The sequence below is a fragment of the Coloeus monedula genome, assembly GCF_965178545.1.
Source record: "Coloeus monedula genome assembly, chromosome: 1".
Taxonomy (NCBI): Eukaryota; Metazoa; Chordata; class Aves; order Passeriformes; family Corvidae; genus Coloeus; species Coloeus monedula.
The window spans coordinates 136,900,856-136,917,166 of NC_138781.1; the positions used below are offsets into that span (position 1 = coordinate 136,900,856).

The following is a 16,311-nucleotide window of genomic DNA, read 5'->3' on the forward strand; positions in this document are numbered from 1 at the left end:
GTTGTCCTTAATGTTGGTGTATTCTGAAAAGTGCATTTAAAACTCTTAACATGAAGCTCATGGTTTCAGGATTTCATACAATACTCTTGAAAAAAACATGCTTAGGAACATCTGCAGCTAAAACCAAACACATTTTTTGCCTTATTTGTAGCATTAAGTGATCCCTTAACTTGGCTCAGTATTTTAATGCAGTTCGTAACTTCCATTTCCTTGGCCATTCTTACCTATGTAGCTAACAAATAAAGTCATGCCTTTAGCTATGTCTGCAAACAAAGCTCGGGATGGGAGATAATTCCTCTCTGTTGTGATTCTGTAACTTGGACTCACTCTCAGGCAGCCAGGTTTTAATATGTCTTTTGAAGAGGCATGGCACCCAGGAGACCAATGCCGAGTAGGAGCTGTATCGACTGCTGTCCCTCTGCTGCTGAGGGGCTGCACATGTGTCTAAGGACATGTGCAAGCTCTGCTTCTGCTCTCAGAAGTCTTCAAGGCACTGTGAAAGATCGGTAACCTCACGTTTTCACCTGTTCACAGAGGCAGCTAGTGAATGTGTAAAATACCTGCAGCCATGGCTGAAATTACTGCAGTGTTAAGTTTTTTTGAGAAGGGACAGATTCCAGGGAAAGCTTCCATGGAGGGTAAAGAAGCTAAGGTGTGCTGGGACTTTTTCAAGAATGCTCTTCTGAAAGCACAAAATCAGTTCCTACTCTTTAGAGATAAGGGATGTAGGAGGAGCAAGAGCCCCCTTGGCTTAACTGCAAGCTTTTGAGTCTGCTCAAAAGCAAAGCATACCAGAAATGGAAATGTGGATAAATACTCACTGAGAACTATGTGAACATTACCAGGGTGTGCAAAAATGCAGTTAGAAAAGAAAAAGCTCAAATTGTGTCAAAAAATACAAGATAGAGTTCTTTAGGTGCAGAAACAAGCAGAAACAGAAGGCAAATACTGTCCTGTTGATAAACAGGACAGGAGAATTAGTCACTGGCAATGCTGAAAAGGCAGAGGTTCTCAACACTTCCTTCACCTCTGTCTGCACCAGCAGTGCTGGGCCCCTGGCCTTGGGACCAAAAACCCAGGCTGCTGCAAACACAGATCCAGCAGTGTCAGTGAAGGAAGAGTGGGGGGTCAGTTATTACAGGAGCTGATGTTGCAAGGCTGCTCTCCATAATCTTTGGAAATTTGTGGACTTCATGGAATGTCAAAAGACTGAAAAAGGATAATGTACCCCCATCCACAAGAAAGGCTTAAAGGAGGATCCAGGGAATTTCAGCCCCATCGGTCTTGCTTCAGTCCCTGAGAAAACTATGGAACAAATCCTTCTGGAAGATATCACAAGTCAGATGACACAGGGGATTGGGAAAAGCCAACACAGATTGACTAAGGACAATTTGAGCTTGACAACCCTGACCACCCTCTGTGACAAAGTAACCTGCTTGGTCAATGTGGGGTGGGCGGTGGACATTGCCTGCCTGGATTTCTCCAAGGCTTTCAGTATGGTTTCCCACAGCTCCTCCTGGAGAAACAGATGGGCTGTGGTGTGGATGAGTGCTCTGTGTAGTGGTGGGACCTGGCTGACAAGGGCACCCAGAGGGTGCTGGTCAATGGCTCCTTTTCAGATGGTCAGCGTGGCACGGGTGGGGTCCCCCAGGAATCGATGCTGGGCCCAGCGCTGTTTAATATCTTCATAAGTGATTGGGAAGACGGGATCAAGTGTACCACTTGATGAAGTTTCCCAATGATACCAAACTGAGTAGGAAAGTGGACACTGTGGAAGAGAGAGCCATCCTGCAGGAAGATTTGGGTAGGCTGGAGAGTGGCTAGCAAGAATCTGATGAAGTCCAGCAAGGGCAAGCATAAGGTCTTGCACCCATAAGGGAAAACATAACCCAGGTGTGCAGCACGGGCCAGGATCTACCCAGCTGGGGAGCATCTCTGTGGAAGGGATCTGGGGATCCAGGTGGACAATCAGATCAATACGAGCAAACAGTGCTGTGCTGGTACAGAAAGCCAACGGGATGTTGGGCTGCATCCACAGGGGCATCACCAGCAGAGATCAAGAAGTCATTATCCCACTCTGCTCAGTGCTCATCAGGCCACGCTGGAATACTGTGTTCAGTTTTGGTCCCTGCTGTGCAGAAAAGATGTGGACAGGCTGGAGAGGGTCCGGAGAAGAGCCACAGACTGGGAAGCCTGTCCCAGGGGCAAAGGCTGAGACAACTGGGTTTGTTCAGCCTTGAGAAAAGAAGACTTAGGGGAGACCTCATCACCATGCTCCACTATTTAAAGTGAAGATGGAGACTCCCTTTTTACAAGAAGTCACATGGAAGAGGCAAGGGATAATGGGTACAAGTTATTCCTGAGGAGGTTCCAATTGGACACATGAGGAAAATTTTTCACAATGAGAATAATCAGCCATTGGAATAATCTCCCCAGGGAAGTTGTGGATTTCCCCAACACTAGAGATTTTTGACATTTGGCTGAACACATTGCTGGGCTGTCTTATCTCAACTGTGCTTTTGCCAAGAAAGGTTGGATCAGATGTTTCTGGTACTGTACCTTAAGAAAAAAAGCAATGGCACGACCAAATGCCATAAGGCTGGCCAGTTACACTACTGTATTGAGTGCAGTAGAATTACAAACAGAAAACTGACTACTATAGAATTCTACGTGACTGCTTGCTACCTGTCTTTCCATAAGTGGTTTGGGTTTTTTCCTGTGATATACATAAAATGCATCTCAAGAATTGTATTTCTGTCAGCCAAATTCTACAGCTATCAAGGTGATTTTCTCCAGAAGTTTGAGGCTTTGACAGGCCCATGTGTTCTTCAAAGAATCTACTGCTTTAGGTTACTGCAATGTTAAACAGTATCCTTTTCATAAGCACCACCATGTGGTTTCTGAATTAAAGAAGACTGTAATCTATCAGTGATAATGTGAGGTAGAATAAAACGTATAAATTCAGTAATAAAAAAGGCTGTAGTCTTGGCCCAACTGAGTTTTGTCAGGGGCAATTTAGGACAGGGCAGCTGCCTCAGGTGCCTGTTTCAAGTCATCTGTTACAAGTAACCCTGTTGTGCCAGCATCATCTTTCATTTGACTTTTGAAGTATGTTGTTCCAGTTTTGTGCCTTAGTTACACTGGCTTTTAAGCTTGGCTGCAAATTTAAGAGTCTTTCAATCGCTTTAAAACTCTTTCAGGTTAAACTCTTTCTCCATGAACTCTTGCCTGCATGGTCTGAGTAGCCACTTCAGGAAGAACCGAATCTGAGATTGCACGGTGACTCTCGCAGAGCAGTGGCCAACACCCAGCAGCAGCAGTGCCAGCTCACCGTCATCCGTGCCTGCCCTGCCCCTCTGACTCGCCTCCAGCAGGCACAAAGGCAGCTCTTAAATCAGGTGAGGGCCGTGGCGATACTTGAGAGCTATTCTCACTCCAGCTGGCTCTCTGGTATTTCTGCTCCAAGTCAAGTCTGCGGCCTGTGTAGAGTAGGGTTAATATTGGTGTTAAATTAAGTATGAGACTTGCACAGTTGTCTTTAACAGGTGAGGGCCCACCTTCATAGATACCGTCTGTCACCATCATGCCTGGCTGATTGTTTTTAAAACATTTTAAAATCTTAATCATAGTGGATATTTTAAATATTTTCTCCTTTTTTGCTGGAATTCTTTTCTGCATTTTCCAGGGATGGAGGTTCAAACAGCAATCTGCTCTGAACTAATGTGATTAGTTAATTTTTTTTTTTTTTTAAAGGAGAACCTGTCTTTTTAATAAACAAAAATAATATTACTTGGACTTGACCTGGGTATTGAACACTTCTGAACAGTAGTACTAGTAGTAAAAACTATTTAAGTGCTTTTCTGGAGTGGGCTCAGCACTTGATAGAATTGAGCTGGCAAATCAATACTGTGCTATTTTATATTCGTGTACTACAGACATGCAGTTCAAAGTCATCCAACTCATGCAGCCTCCTGTTAACTGTGGAACTTCTTTATGAGGTTTCAGGAGCATGTCTGTTTCTGTGAGCCCTTAGCAGGCATGCAGAACAGCAAATTTAGTGACTGTTTTTGTAATGATTAAAACACTTTAACTTGTATTGCCTTGAATAAAAAAAATACTTTGTAGAGATGCATAATTGAAGGACTCCAAGTCCTGACACAGGTAGTTGAGAGGGTTTTACATACCCAAAGGTTGCCATGTGTTTTGGATTTCTGCAATCACATCATGTGAATGCCAGACTATGGTCAAACTTAGTCAGAAGCCGTGTGTGTCACATCAGAAAATAACTTTTGGCCTGTTTCACTTTGACGCAGAACATCAGTTGTGCAACGCAAGATCAACATGGGAAACCAGGATTGCAAGTGCTTCACTTTACATTAATAATTCCATCTAAAAATCTTGGCTTTGCACTAGTATGCCACTGGAATTTGTGCCACCAGAGAACATTGTGCTGGAACACATTTTCTTATGTGAACACTTAATATAATGTTACCATCTCCTGAGAGCACCACACGTTATCTTTCACAGAGTGTTTCACATGATACAGTTTGAGGCTCTAAACACTTCAGACTTAACCATTCCAAATATTTCTTGAGCAGTCCACCTCAAAGAAGATATTTTAACTGAAGTTTAACTGAAGAAAGAATTCCTAATTGCGAATTTTAGTTCTTTTTTTTTTCTTATGGGAAATCAGCAGCTCAGCCCTGCTCCAAATGAAGTGAGCTATCAGCAGGGTGTTCTGTCAGGGCTTTAAGGATGTCTCCATCAGCATCAGCGTGGTAAAACTCTCTGTGAGGGGTGCTGTCTTACAAATACGAAGCTGTGCTATGTAGCAGTTAAGTGGTTTAAAGGCTCATATATATTAAACATCAAAAGGGAACAGGAAAAATGTGCAGATTTGCATTTTCAAACCACGTTTGGGTTTGGAGAATGTAGTGTTGGTGATCAGTGATTTTTCCATTAAAAATTAAAAGGAAGTTCTCCCCAAAGTGACAAATGTGTTTCATTTTGGTCTGCAGAGATGGGGTTTCTGAATGCTAATATTAAACCTCTGGTATTCCAAAGGTTTATACACAGGTGTTTGGCACCAAATGAGTTACAGTGCAGATGATGAGTTACAATTGTGTCTTAACTGCAATTACACTTTCTCTGTGCCTTTACTAATCCATTACTGAATACCACTGTGATTTGGGACATCTCTGCAATGCTGGCTCAGTCAGGATTTCCCAAAGTTGCCTAAGGCTATAATCAAACATGTCCAGATGAGCATGCCTATAAAATGCTTTACAGTCACAGTATAGTAATATACATTGATAACCTATATTGGGACACAGCAGAAAGCAGTGTGACTGTGAGACATGCTTTTGAAGTAATGTTTATACTGCACTTGGAGATCAGCTGGCAAGTAATGCTATTACAGTAGAATTATATTGGTATTTATTATGTGATTTACCATACAAAAAATGAATATTAGAGATATGACTTAAACAATCAGTGTTACCTCTGGCATTAGATATCTTAGGAGGACATTTTGGACAATGTAATGAAGAGAAGCCAAGAGTATTTTTGGTTCTTATAATTAGGAGAATATTGGCAGCCTTGATCTTTTTTTTCTTTAGAAGAAACAATATAAAATATACAGTATTAGCTGCAGTCTCATCCTCCACACACATACACATGGTACTGGTGGCTCCATCTTCTGTAGCTTTAAATCTAGATTTCCTAGCTGCATTTCCTAATACATACAATAGGTTCATAAATTGGAATAAACTTAATACAATTAAACTTTCTGCACCATCAGCACTGTACAAAAGTGTTTCCCTTGCTCTTGAAGTAGTAATACCATCAGTGCTGTATCTCTCCACTTCATGAAGGACATACCACAGACCTGTAATTACTTAGAGTGTATAGGAAAGGTTACACTGCATGTACAGTACTTGCAGTCTGCCTCTGCAGAAAAAGGCACATATTGGCTGTGTTTGAATTGCTATCATAAGCTCAGCAAATCAATCATCAAGGGGATTGAGGACAGACAGCTGAAGGGGACAAACCCAGCTGATATTTTCACAGTAGAAAGCCACCAGCTCCTATGGCATGCTCTGCAGGCTTGGCTGGAAAGCAATTGATCTCCATTGGTGACTCCATAATAAACTGTGGATGGGTAAACAAGCAGAGGACGTGACACTGTGAGAAAGTTAAGTGTTTTTTTAGCATAGAAAACAATACATGTGAGACTAGAAGTTTCCATAATGTTCCAGAGGCAAACCTCTGTCTGCAGTGAACACTGTGGAGAACTGGATAGCATGTCCTGGAGTTTGCTCAAGAGTCCAGCAGACTTGGAAGAGAGCAGGAAAAGAGGGATAACTCCACAGATATTCAAAGTAATGAGGCTGATGCTTTTTGTTGCTTTAAAGTTGGTGGTGGCTCGAAGCTCCAGATTTTGGCACGTTTGGCTTAATACACTAAAGAAGAAAGTGCACCTGGGGGAAAGTCTAGGCAGGTCCCCAGGTAAAGTGGTGAGTTACTGCTTGAAACCTGATTGGCATCTGAAAATCTGAAACTGGGAAGTGTTTGCTGTGTAAGTTACAGGCAGTAATAAATTACAGTTATGGAAGATGTGTTGTCTTAATTCCTCTTGACTGCACTTAAAATCAGTATTGGTTCTCAATAAAATAAAACACAATGTATCACTACACTGAGATTGTTGATAGAAGACAAAATGATCATGACTTCTACTAGATATAACCAACAAAAATCCAAACAAGTATGTAAACAAAACATGCTTGATGATCAAATCGGGGGAGGGGGGAGAATATCTACATTCTTTTATATTAAAAGAAAAAAAAAAGTGATTTTTTTAAAAGAGACGGGAAAACCCATAATCGCATAATGAAGAAGGGAATTAAATCTGGCAACATTCCCAGTGTTGAGCCATACTCAAATGAATCCATAAATTAAACATTAACTAATCTAACTAATGGAACTAAAAGGAAGTAAATGCTATTTGATGTATATTAGCTTTTCTTAGAAGGTTTGCCTCTCCTATCAATCAAAGACCTGTGACCTCTCTGACTGCAAACTCAACACAGTATTAAAAACTGTCACTGAGATTTCCTTTGCTCAAGCAATCTGGCAAGCAGCGAGACTGCTGGCAACACAACAACCAATTTATCCAACAGCCCTCTCTCATCCTTGTATGGTGTACTTTATGTTCTATAATTGGCTACAGATTATGGATAAAATGTCCCAGTCAGTTTCATACGGTGTCCAGCATAAGGAGTCAGGCCAAAAGACCAAAAAAACTCCAAGCATGACCTTCCACTGCGTCGGTGTAGTAAAAGGCCAAGTGTAAATCTGGGGATGTTTTAATCTGAGGAGCGAAGAGGAGTGGGAATACAATCCCAATACTGCATCCATTGATTAAATGAATACTGTTATGTCTGATGCCTGCAGTTTTAAAGGCTTGTACAAAACTGTCTAGATCCCCACACTGTGAGAGAAGCAATAAACATACTTAAAGGACTGAAAGCAGTGTCTGAGGAGCAGAAAATTAATTTATCAAAAAGGCTTGGAGAAGAGTTTATGTGGAGTAGAAATTACTAGGATATGAGGTGCTAAAGGGCTCATTAGCCTGGTGGAGGAAGAGATGATGAGTTTCAGTTGGATACAGGACCCCTGCACCTACCAATGTCATTGATAACAGTTGCAATTAGTGGTGATGTCTCCACTTCTCAGTATCTTCAGGCATGCTGAGCCAGCAGGGGAAAAGCCAGGAGAACTAAAGCTATTACAGAAATTTACAGACTTCCCAAGGCAAAAGGAGAGAGTTCTTTGTTGTTAAGGTACTGGCAGAACCAGGCTGTAACTCCAGTGTAAACATCTCCTGCAAGGCAAAACGTGAGCCTCTGGCAGCCCTGTGCAAAAGTGCTTAAGAAAGAACAGCACGGGCAAGGGAGAGGAGAATGGGAGTGGACACAAAAGAGCCATGTACTTTCGGAAGCAGGAACTCCATGTTGGAGCAGATACACCTCTGAGGAGACTGCAGCCCATGGAAAGTAAATTGTATCTGAGGAAAATCTTCAAGAACATGTTACCAAATTGCCAGTCTATTTTCCCAGCCTATTTTTGAGGTTTCTTGCAAATGTTACTGGTGATTTCTTCTCACCCAAAATGTTAAAATTTATCTGTGAGGCTGGAATGAATGATAAGGTTGGAAGAAAAAATATCTGAATCTCAGTGTACACTGGAATTCATTAGCCGTCTTGTGAGTCCTATATCTTCAGAGTAAAACTGAGAGGCTTTCAAGTCAGAAAAGGGGAAAAAGAAGGATGCAGTAAAGCAAGCTTTTCCTTGGAAGACATTTGAGCTCTTGGCAGGGCAACATATCAAAATATTTTAATGACGTGTTTCTTAAGACCAGCAAGTTTAAAGTAGAATTATGAAGCTGTGGCCCGAAGAAGCTAGAGTAACAAATACACTTTGCTATTGGGAATGAAAATATGTAAGTATATCAATTTTCTAAGATATTATAATCACTATATTCTATAAGACAAATCATGACAAAACATCCCAGCAGTGAGCTAAAAAGTTCCAGGCATTTCTCTCAACAATTTCTAAATATTTAAATAGAACTTTTAAAAGAAAGAAGAAATAAAAAAAAACAAAACACAAACCAACCAACCATTTGTTGTCCATTGTCTGGTGCTGAAACACAAGAATTTGACTAGCTCTGCAAGCAGTTGCACATCAAGCTGTGTCATTGCAATGGCTTTCTTTACAGGCTCTGTGTTCTGGGTTGTAACATGCTGGAGAAAAAATACTGTTCTCATTCTGATCCTTTTTACACAAACCAGGGGAATGAATGACCACTTGAATCCAATTTGAATCACAGCAGCAGTCCTATTTGATTGCATGTTGGCCATATTTGTGGTAGAGGGGTAGTGTCTGACTTTTATTGGAGGCTTTTTTCTTTTAGAAAGCTCAGGTGGTTTTTAAATTTCATTGCATTACATATTTCTATAGCTCTGAATACTTGAATCATTTACAGCCATCCTGAAACACAGATTCTGGAGCAAGCTGAACAAAAAGACTCTTAAAATGGCTCTTTACTACAGTGAAAGTCATTTTCCCAAAGTTGTCATCTTCCTGTGCCTGAGGACAATTCCCAGACCTTGGTTTCTGGACAATGTTTAACCATTTTCTTATCTTGTCTTAACTTAGCCAAATACAAAACAATTAACAATGCCTTTGTTCACTCTGGAGCACGTGGCTAATCCTGCAAGCAGAAGATGTGATTCCCTTGAGCTGCCCTTTTGTTCATGTGCTGTAGGCAATGCTGGGCAACAATGTAATTGAATTATTCAAAGCCCGTTGAACTATGCGGCACCACTTCTGTGGGCTGTGAGTACAGACAGAAGGTGGGAATCACAGACAGTTTGGAAGCCAACTGTCCTCTTCCAGCAATCTTGTTCAGACAGGAATTCAAAGGGTTGGGAAGTACCAGTAACCAATTTTAGTGAGCACTAGAAAGCACAAGAAAATGCTGAATGGACCAGAGCATCGCTGGGCAGGAGGTAGAAGTTGTCCCTGCAGTGAGAAGATCAGGGGGAGACATGGGGAATACAGGAGCAGAAGCAGGGCACAGACTATACTGGGTTTTGTTTAACAGCTTGCAGCACAGAGAACAGTTGGCAATGCAGCAAAGTTGGGCTGTGTCCCTTCCCAGCTGGCTAGCAGAGCTCTCAGGGTGTGCTGTGGGGAATGAGTGGCTGTATGAACTGGATTTAGTGATTTACAGCTCCACTGTGGTAAGGAGAGGCAGGCAGGAGCCATGAGCCTGCATTTCTTTTCTGGATACATCCCACAGCCTTCACGCTGACCAGCGGCTGAGCAAAGGTGTGTCAGCCCTTGACCCTGTGCAGTGTTTAATTTCAGCATTGAATGCTCCCTTGGAAAAACTTCCTACGATATGGATCCCACTGGAAAGATTATCTACTTTTTCAGCACAGCGAAAACAAGTGCTTGTAAGGAAGCTGTTGATTCTCTTGAGTTTGTCTCGCTTGCTGAGCAAGACAGTGATACCAGTCTTGTTCAAATTTTGATGAATAAAGATGACAATCTTGAGTATCTGTTTTACCTCTGGGAACCTTGAAAAACTCAGGTGTCATCCAGTTCAGAAGTTGCCCCTGTTGCATCTTAAATGATCTTCCACCATCAGGGTGTAAGATCAGGTATTCTGGATTCACAGGCATCTCTGTAACAAGTGCTTGCCATTTCTTGTTTTGTAAGGCAAAGTGCAAGACATGGAAGTTTTACTTACAGAGGCTGTGGTTGAGGAGGGTCGGTATCTGTGGCAATTCTCAGGCTCTGAAGCCTCCCCACTACCAAAATCTTGCCAAGCAAACCAAACCAAATACAGCTAGTTATAAATCAGGAGCGTGACATGAAGCCTGACGTTTCCTGATCTTTCCATCAGGCCTTTTGAATGGAAATTGATAATTATACAGGAAACTGCTCTGAAGTGATTAGTGTTTCCTGCTCATTCTTTCTTCCTTTTTCTTCTGAGAATATGGAGGTTAAAGCCATTGATGGGAAACTATAAGCAAAAGCAGACATGCAGTTAATTTCTCCTTCCAGAGACAAGGGCTGTGCTGGAGAATATCGTAAGCAGCAACTGCCTCTCACAGCTCCAGAACCTGGAGTTCCTCCTGCCCAGCTGCTAAAGCCCAGCTTGTTGCGCCCATCCCAGGCTGAGGGATGCAGCTGCTGCTTTCCCGTTTGCAGGCACAGGACCCCAGCAGGGACAGCTGCACAGATGGCCACAGACAAGGTGCTGCTTTTATTTGTGTGTCCTACATGTAGGACTCACAGAAGACCCAAGTACACACAGACCAGCTGGTCCAGCTTGATGCTTGCAAGTGAGTAACACCCACCCACCCTCTGATCACTCACTGATCCCCCCAGCAGCTGGCACTTGCTCCTTACAGCCCCCCTGCCCAGTGTGGAGAGTGGAAACTACATAGAGAGATACTTAAGAAAGGTTTTATAAGAAGTGAGGGTGAGCAGGCAGTGTTTGGCCAGACTCTGCACAGGACCGACCTCTTTTATACACCTTTCTGTCTGATCCTCCCTGTGCTCCTTCCTGATCCCCCTCCTCTAATTATTCCCTCCCCTTTGCTCCTTCATGTTACAAACATATATTATAATATTGGCTTCTCGAAAGTATAAAGGTAGATATTATATAACGTTAGAAATGCTTTTTGCTGTGTGGATGTAGTTTTCTTTCTTTTTAGCAAGAATATTAGCAAGTGTGAGCAAGTAAGATAACCTCCAAGCGAACAGAGGATGAGGCCCGAGAAGCTGCTGATCAACACTTTGTCCAGGGAACAAAGGGGCCCAAAGGCTGCTCTGCCCGGAGAATGGCAGGGCCAGGGGGCCCCAGAGCCGCTATCACCGCTCCGCCCGGGGGGCAAAGAGGCCAAAGCTGCAATCAGCCCTGACTGTCTGGGGAATTAAGAGATCCACCCCACCATCGACTCTTACCTAGCGGGCCCAACCTCAAGAATCGAAAGAAATAAAACCACAAGGCAGAAGAATACGCATGCTCTAAAAAGGCGGAACCAAGGAGTGGCCACGCAGATCAATTCCTGGAAAAGTCTGAATATGAATAGAGAACAGACAGTAAAAATGGTATAAAAAGGACTATCCTCGAGCATCAGGTGTGCTCTTGGCAGAGCGCCAAGGCACCCGGCCGTTATCCCTTTGCTTTATTTTATGTGTCTCTTACTGTCTTTATATTAAACTCTTTAAATTCTCACAGGAGAGTGAACCTCGTTTTTCACATTCACAATCCCCTTCCTCTAATTATTCCTTCCAAAGTTTTGTAGACTCCCCCTCAAATATCCCAAACCCTCCCGTTCTTCTTGTTTGCCCCTTCTTATCAGTTACAAACTCCAAATGACCCTGTCCAAAGCTCCTCAATGGCCCATCAATCAGTAACCTGAGACTTTGGGTTTTGTCATTGTCTCCCTTGTCTCTTTTCCACCAGGTTTGCATATGTGTGCCCTTGTTTATGGAATCCCCCTTAATTTATTGCCACCTTTGCTTTGAAAAGCTCAAGTCCTTGGTCAATAGACCTCATGAAGCAAATGCTCTTACCTTCCACAAGGTATGCCTATGCAAAGGTTTCATCGCTAAATTTCCTACTCTCTGGTACTAAAGGACAAGGTCTCTCAGGGCTACGTCGAGATAGTCCAGACCCCACGGGTTGTGATTTTCCTTTGGCCAGCTGAATATTTGTTTTGTCTATACTGATGTTTCATTTTACAAGAATTTTACTTTCATATTTGAATATGAATCTTGAAAATACTTGGCTTGTGCATAGAATCCAGTCAAAATTATAAATTCAGTGCTAAGTGGCTTTTCTTTTCATACACAAAATCCCTGCCAACCCCCTGAAAGTTTTATAAGGACAAACTAACAACAGGGGTTATGTAAAGTTCCTACTTAAAGTATTTTTAATTTAATTTACTATAGTGGCTTTACAAGTAGGGATAAAGCAATGGTCCTCTGTGCCAAGTGAGCTTTTGTCTTGAAGTTCCTGTTCTGTGCAGATGTATGTATGAAATAATGAAGAGTCCCAAAGCAACCATATAGGGAAGCATTGGAGTACTTTTCAATGTTATATTTTGATGATAAATTGTGGAATTTGGTAGCAAGCCAAGATGGATGGCAATAAATAAATTATGCTTAGGGTCAGGGTAGACATACAGACATCCTGACAGGATTTTCTTCATTATTTCATCTAGAGGACAGTGCAAGCCTCAAATAATAAAACATGAAAAGTCAGCTGCTTGGTAGGAAGTTTAGCTCAAATCTGCATCAGTGCTTGAATATGCAGGATGGGGTCCTTCCTCCTAATGCTGTGTGTCCTCCCACCATCAGGGCACTAACTACAGGTAGCGGCAATGATCTTAATGTTACCTTTTATATCAGTTGCACGAGGAAATTCCAGCCACCCCAACAGCAGCAACTTTGGGACTGGATTAGGAGGGCACTGTGAAAAAAAACAAATGTTCACAGCTTCAGAACTTGGGGTAAACTCAAAGCATTCCATGACCTCCTCCGATAATATCTTTCCTTATAGAGAAATAGAGTTTATTTCTGCCACTCAAGAACTGCGAGACGAACTACAAGCTTTGCCAAGGAAGCGCCGAGCCAGTTCGCCCTCACCGGGCTCATTCCAAGCGCAGCCAGCGCGGCGGGGAGAGTCCTCAGAGCTCGGCCCTGGCCAGGCACGGCCGCGGCCAGGCTGCCAGCCCGCTGAATTCTCTGGACTTCGCATCCCGAACCCCTCCCGTACTTAGGCGCGGCTGCTCCGGGCTGGTGCTGCGGGTGCAGGTGCCCGCAGGGCCCGCTGAGCTCCCTCCGCCCCCCGGGCTGGGGCCGTCCCTCCCGGCGGGCGGGACCGAGAGCTCGGCCCGGCCCCAGCCCGGCCCCGCCCCGCGGAGCGGCGCGGACAGAGGCGCGGAGCCGGAGCCCCGAGGAGCCGCGGAGATGCTGAGCTCGCCCTGGGCGCGCTTCTACTCTAACAGCTGCTGCCTCTGCTGCCATGTCCGCACCGGCACCATCATTCTCGGCGTCTGGTACCTGGTAAGCATGTCCCTCGCTGCGGGCGCTCGGCTCCGGCTGCAGGGGCAGTCTGAGGGGCTGCTCCGTGGATGGGGATGCCGATGGCAGCGGCTCGGGCTGCCCAGGCGGGTTTCGGAGGGAGCCGCGTTGTTACAGCAGCGTAATGCGCGGGCAGCGCCGCGCTTCCCGCCGCGCATCCCGGCGGGCACAGGCACAGGCTGCTGCCTCTGCTCTGCCGAAACTGGGACATGAAGCATGTGCGTGTTCAGGGGTCAGGGCATACAGTGCAGGCTCGGCAGGGTCTCAACCAAAAAGCTGTTTGGGGGTTGAAAATGTGATGCGTGAAGACCTCTGGAGTGAGGGTTTCCCCTCAAACTTCGGGGTGGTGCGTCTCAGGCCGGGGCTGGCTGCAGCACACGGGCCCCGCCGGTGCATTAGTTCCAGCAAGGCTGCCCGGCCCCTGGCCATACCGCGCAGAAAGTCATGTTTTATCATCTCTGGTCGCTGCTTCATGAAGCAGTCGGGTGTTCTTGTCGCTGCTGTCCCCTGTGTGGCAGGTAATCGTTCGGCAGTAGTGTTTTGGGCGGCGTGGTAGGGAGCGGAAACCTTCCATGCATCTGTTCGCAGGTACTAGAAAGACATCTTTCCTCTGCCAGGATTACAGGACATGAGTGAGGAATTGACCCTGGAGGCCCCAGGGTTACCATCAGTAACCAAAGGCTGCTTGGCACCCAGTTATTTGGCCTGAGGAGGAGCCACATTAATTCCTCCGTTCCTCTCAGACAATTGCTTCTCCATCGCTTGCAATGTAGGAAAAGCAGTTTTCCCAGAGCTGGGCCAGCCATACTCGCAGGGTTTGCAGAATAAAAAGAAATGATTTTTTGCTGTACGTAACGTAGATGCACTTCTCAGCCTTCTCAGCCTCCTGTTGGTGTGAGGAATCAGTCTCCGTTTGATGGCAAGGCTGTTCAGAGCTGTTTACCAAGCATCATTTTTCAAATGATTGCAGACGGAAGCAGATTAGACCCGGGCTCATTTGCTAACTACTGAAATTCCCTGCAGAAGCAAGTGAAAAATGCAGGGCTGGCCTCCACTATAGGACAACTCATTAAATAAATTCAGCCAGTGTAATAAAAAAGCTAGCTTGACATTTATATCCTAGAAATCATATAAAATGTTCTATGTCCTGTAAAATACATATTTCACCACTGAGAAAATTGTGCATTAGTTGAACCATTTCTTGGTCCTGGTTTAATAAAATATGGTTAATGGCAACATCCACTGCCTGTAGTATCTACAATACTGACAGTATTGAAAAAGATGCCTCTCTTTGCCTGGCTGCAGTGAAGTTTTGGTAAGTTGTAATATGACCTGAAACCTTTTGAACGTTTCTTCTAGGGTGCTTATTATTTCTTTCTGCCTTCAGCTGAATGAAGCCTTTTCACATTGGCTCCACAGAGACAGGGATACAGATATTTTAGCTGTTCAGCAGACCTAAAGTTATTCGAAGAAGAGGGAAGTGCATCACCTGGGCTTGGATACAAAGAAAAGCCTGATAGCTTTTTAGATTGTTATCTAATCTGTTATTAACATTTAGATACCAGTGGGCCAATTTCACATAGTATTTTACTGCAAAATCTGTTTTGAAATTTCCTTTCCTATGAGCAGGTATTTCCTGATTTACACCTCTTGCTTCTTTTGCTTTCATAACTTTTTCATGGTGGATTTCTAAATTACTTCAAACTGATACGATACACATTTCTTTCTGTGCTTTCTTCTCTATTGCAAGTATTTGAATTTTAAATGTAATCAGTAAGAATAGATATTTAGATGCATGTAGATAATAAATGCTAAACCTTTTTGATCACTTATTATGTTAGGAAACAATAAGTAAGGAAGGAGTAGCTCCTTGAATGAATGGCCCTGGTTGGAAGGTGTGGTTGACAAAGTCATATACAAATAGATTTTTTTTGGCTCAGAAGAACAGTTATGGTTTGGTTACAATGTCCTATTGAGGGTTTACATAAAAAAGGATGTTGTCCTGGTGGCATTTTTTTTTTCTGCATGCATTTTGGGTGATTGCATTACTCCAAACCACATGTGACCTATGAGCATTACCTTGAAGTTCAAACAAAAGCCCCCTCTGATTTTTTGCCAGACCATGTATTCTGTATACTCTTTGTCATTATTCTTTAGAGGAAAGTACTTGAGGAAATCCATCAGCCTAGAGAATAAATAGTTTCCTTGTTGCTTTTTCATTTCTCACTACCTGTGAAGTGTAAGTTTTGTTAGTTCTGTGACCATGAATACAATGCTTCAGTAGTAGGTGCAGCTGAAGAAGCTAAAAACAGTAGCTTAAAAGTTTTGGCAGACTTTTAACACAACATTTTCACATGCTGAACCAGTTTTGAGTTAGTATAATTTCAGGAGGCAAAATTTAATGTCTGAGTAAATGTGGAAAAATAGCGTCTGAGATGGAATTCATCTTCCCATAGCAACCCTCACAGTGCCATGATGTGCACTGGGAGCTGGAAAGGTGTTGATAACACACCAGTGTTTTGGCTACTGCTGAGCAGTGCTGGCACAGCATCAGTGCTGTGTCTCAACATTCCACCCACCCAGCAATAAGCTGGGTGGATCTTTAGTTTTAATGTTTTGACTGGGTGTTTGGGGTCCTACAAA

General features: G+C 43.5%; 1 protein-coding gene and 1 long non-coding RNA gene across 2 annotated transcripts in view; one reads left to right on the forward strand and one right to left on the reverse strand.

Moving 5' to 3' along the window:
- Nucleotides 1-13,421, reverse strand: part of LOC309575096 — a 42,194-nt gene extending 28,773 nt beyond the window's left edge. Inside the window, exons 1-2 of the long non-coding RNA XR_014226584.1 lie at nucleotides 13,231-13,421; nucleotides 12,982-13,054 (exon numbers count right to left, since the gene is read on the reverse strand). This is a non-coding gene — a long non-coding RNA (uncharacterized lncRNA). The remainder of the gene's footprint in view (nucleotides 1-12,981; nucleotides 13,055-13,230) is intronic.
- Nucleotides 13,422-13,517: 96 nt separating this feature from the next.
- Nucleotides 13,518-16,311, forward strand: part of LAPTM4B (lysosomal protein transmembrane 4 beta) — a 61,695-nt gene continuing 58,901 nt past the window's right edge. Inside the window, exon 1 of the mRNA XM_082297201.1 lies at nucleotides 13,518-13,650. Coding sequence (XP_082153327.1) covers nucleotides 13,555-13,650 — 96 coding nt within the window. The 5' untranslated portion in view covers nucleotides 13,518-13,554. The remainder of the gene's footprint in view (nucleotides 13,651-16,311) is intronic.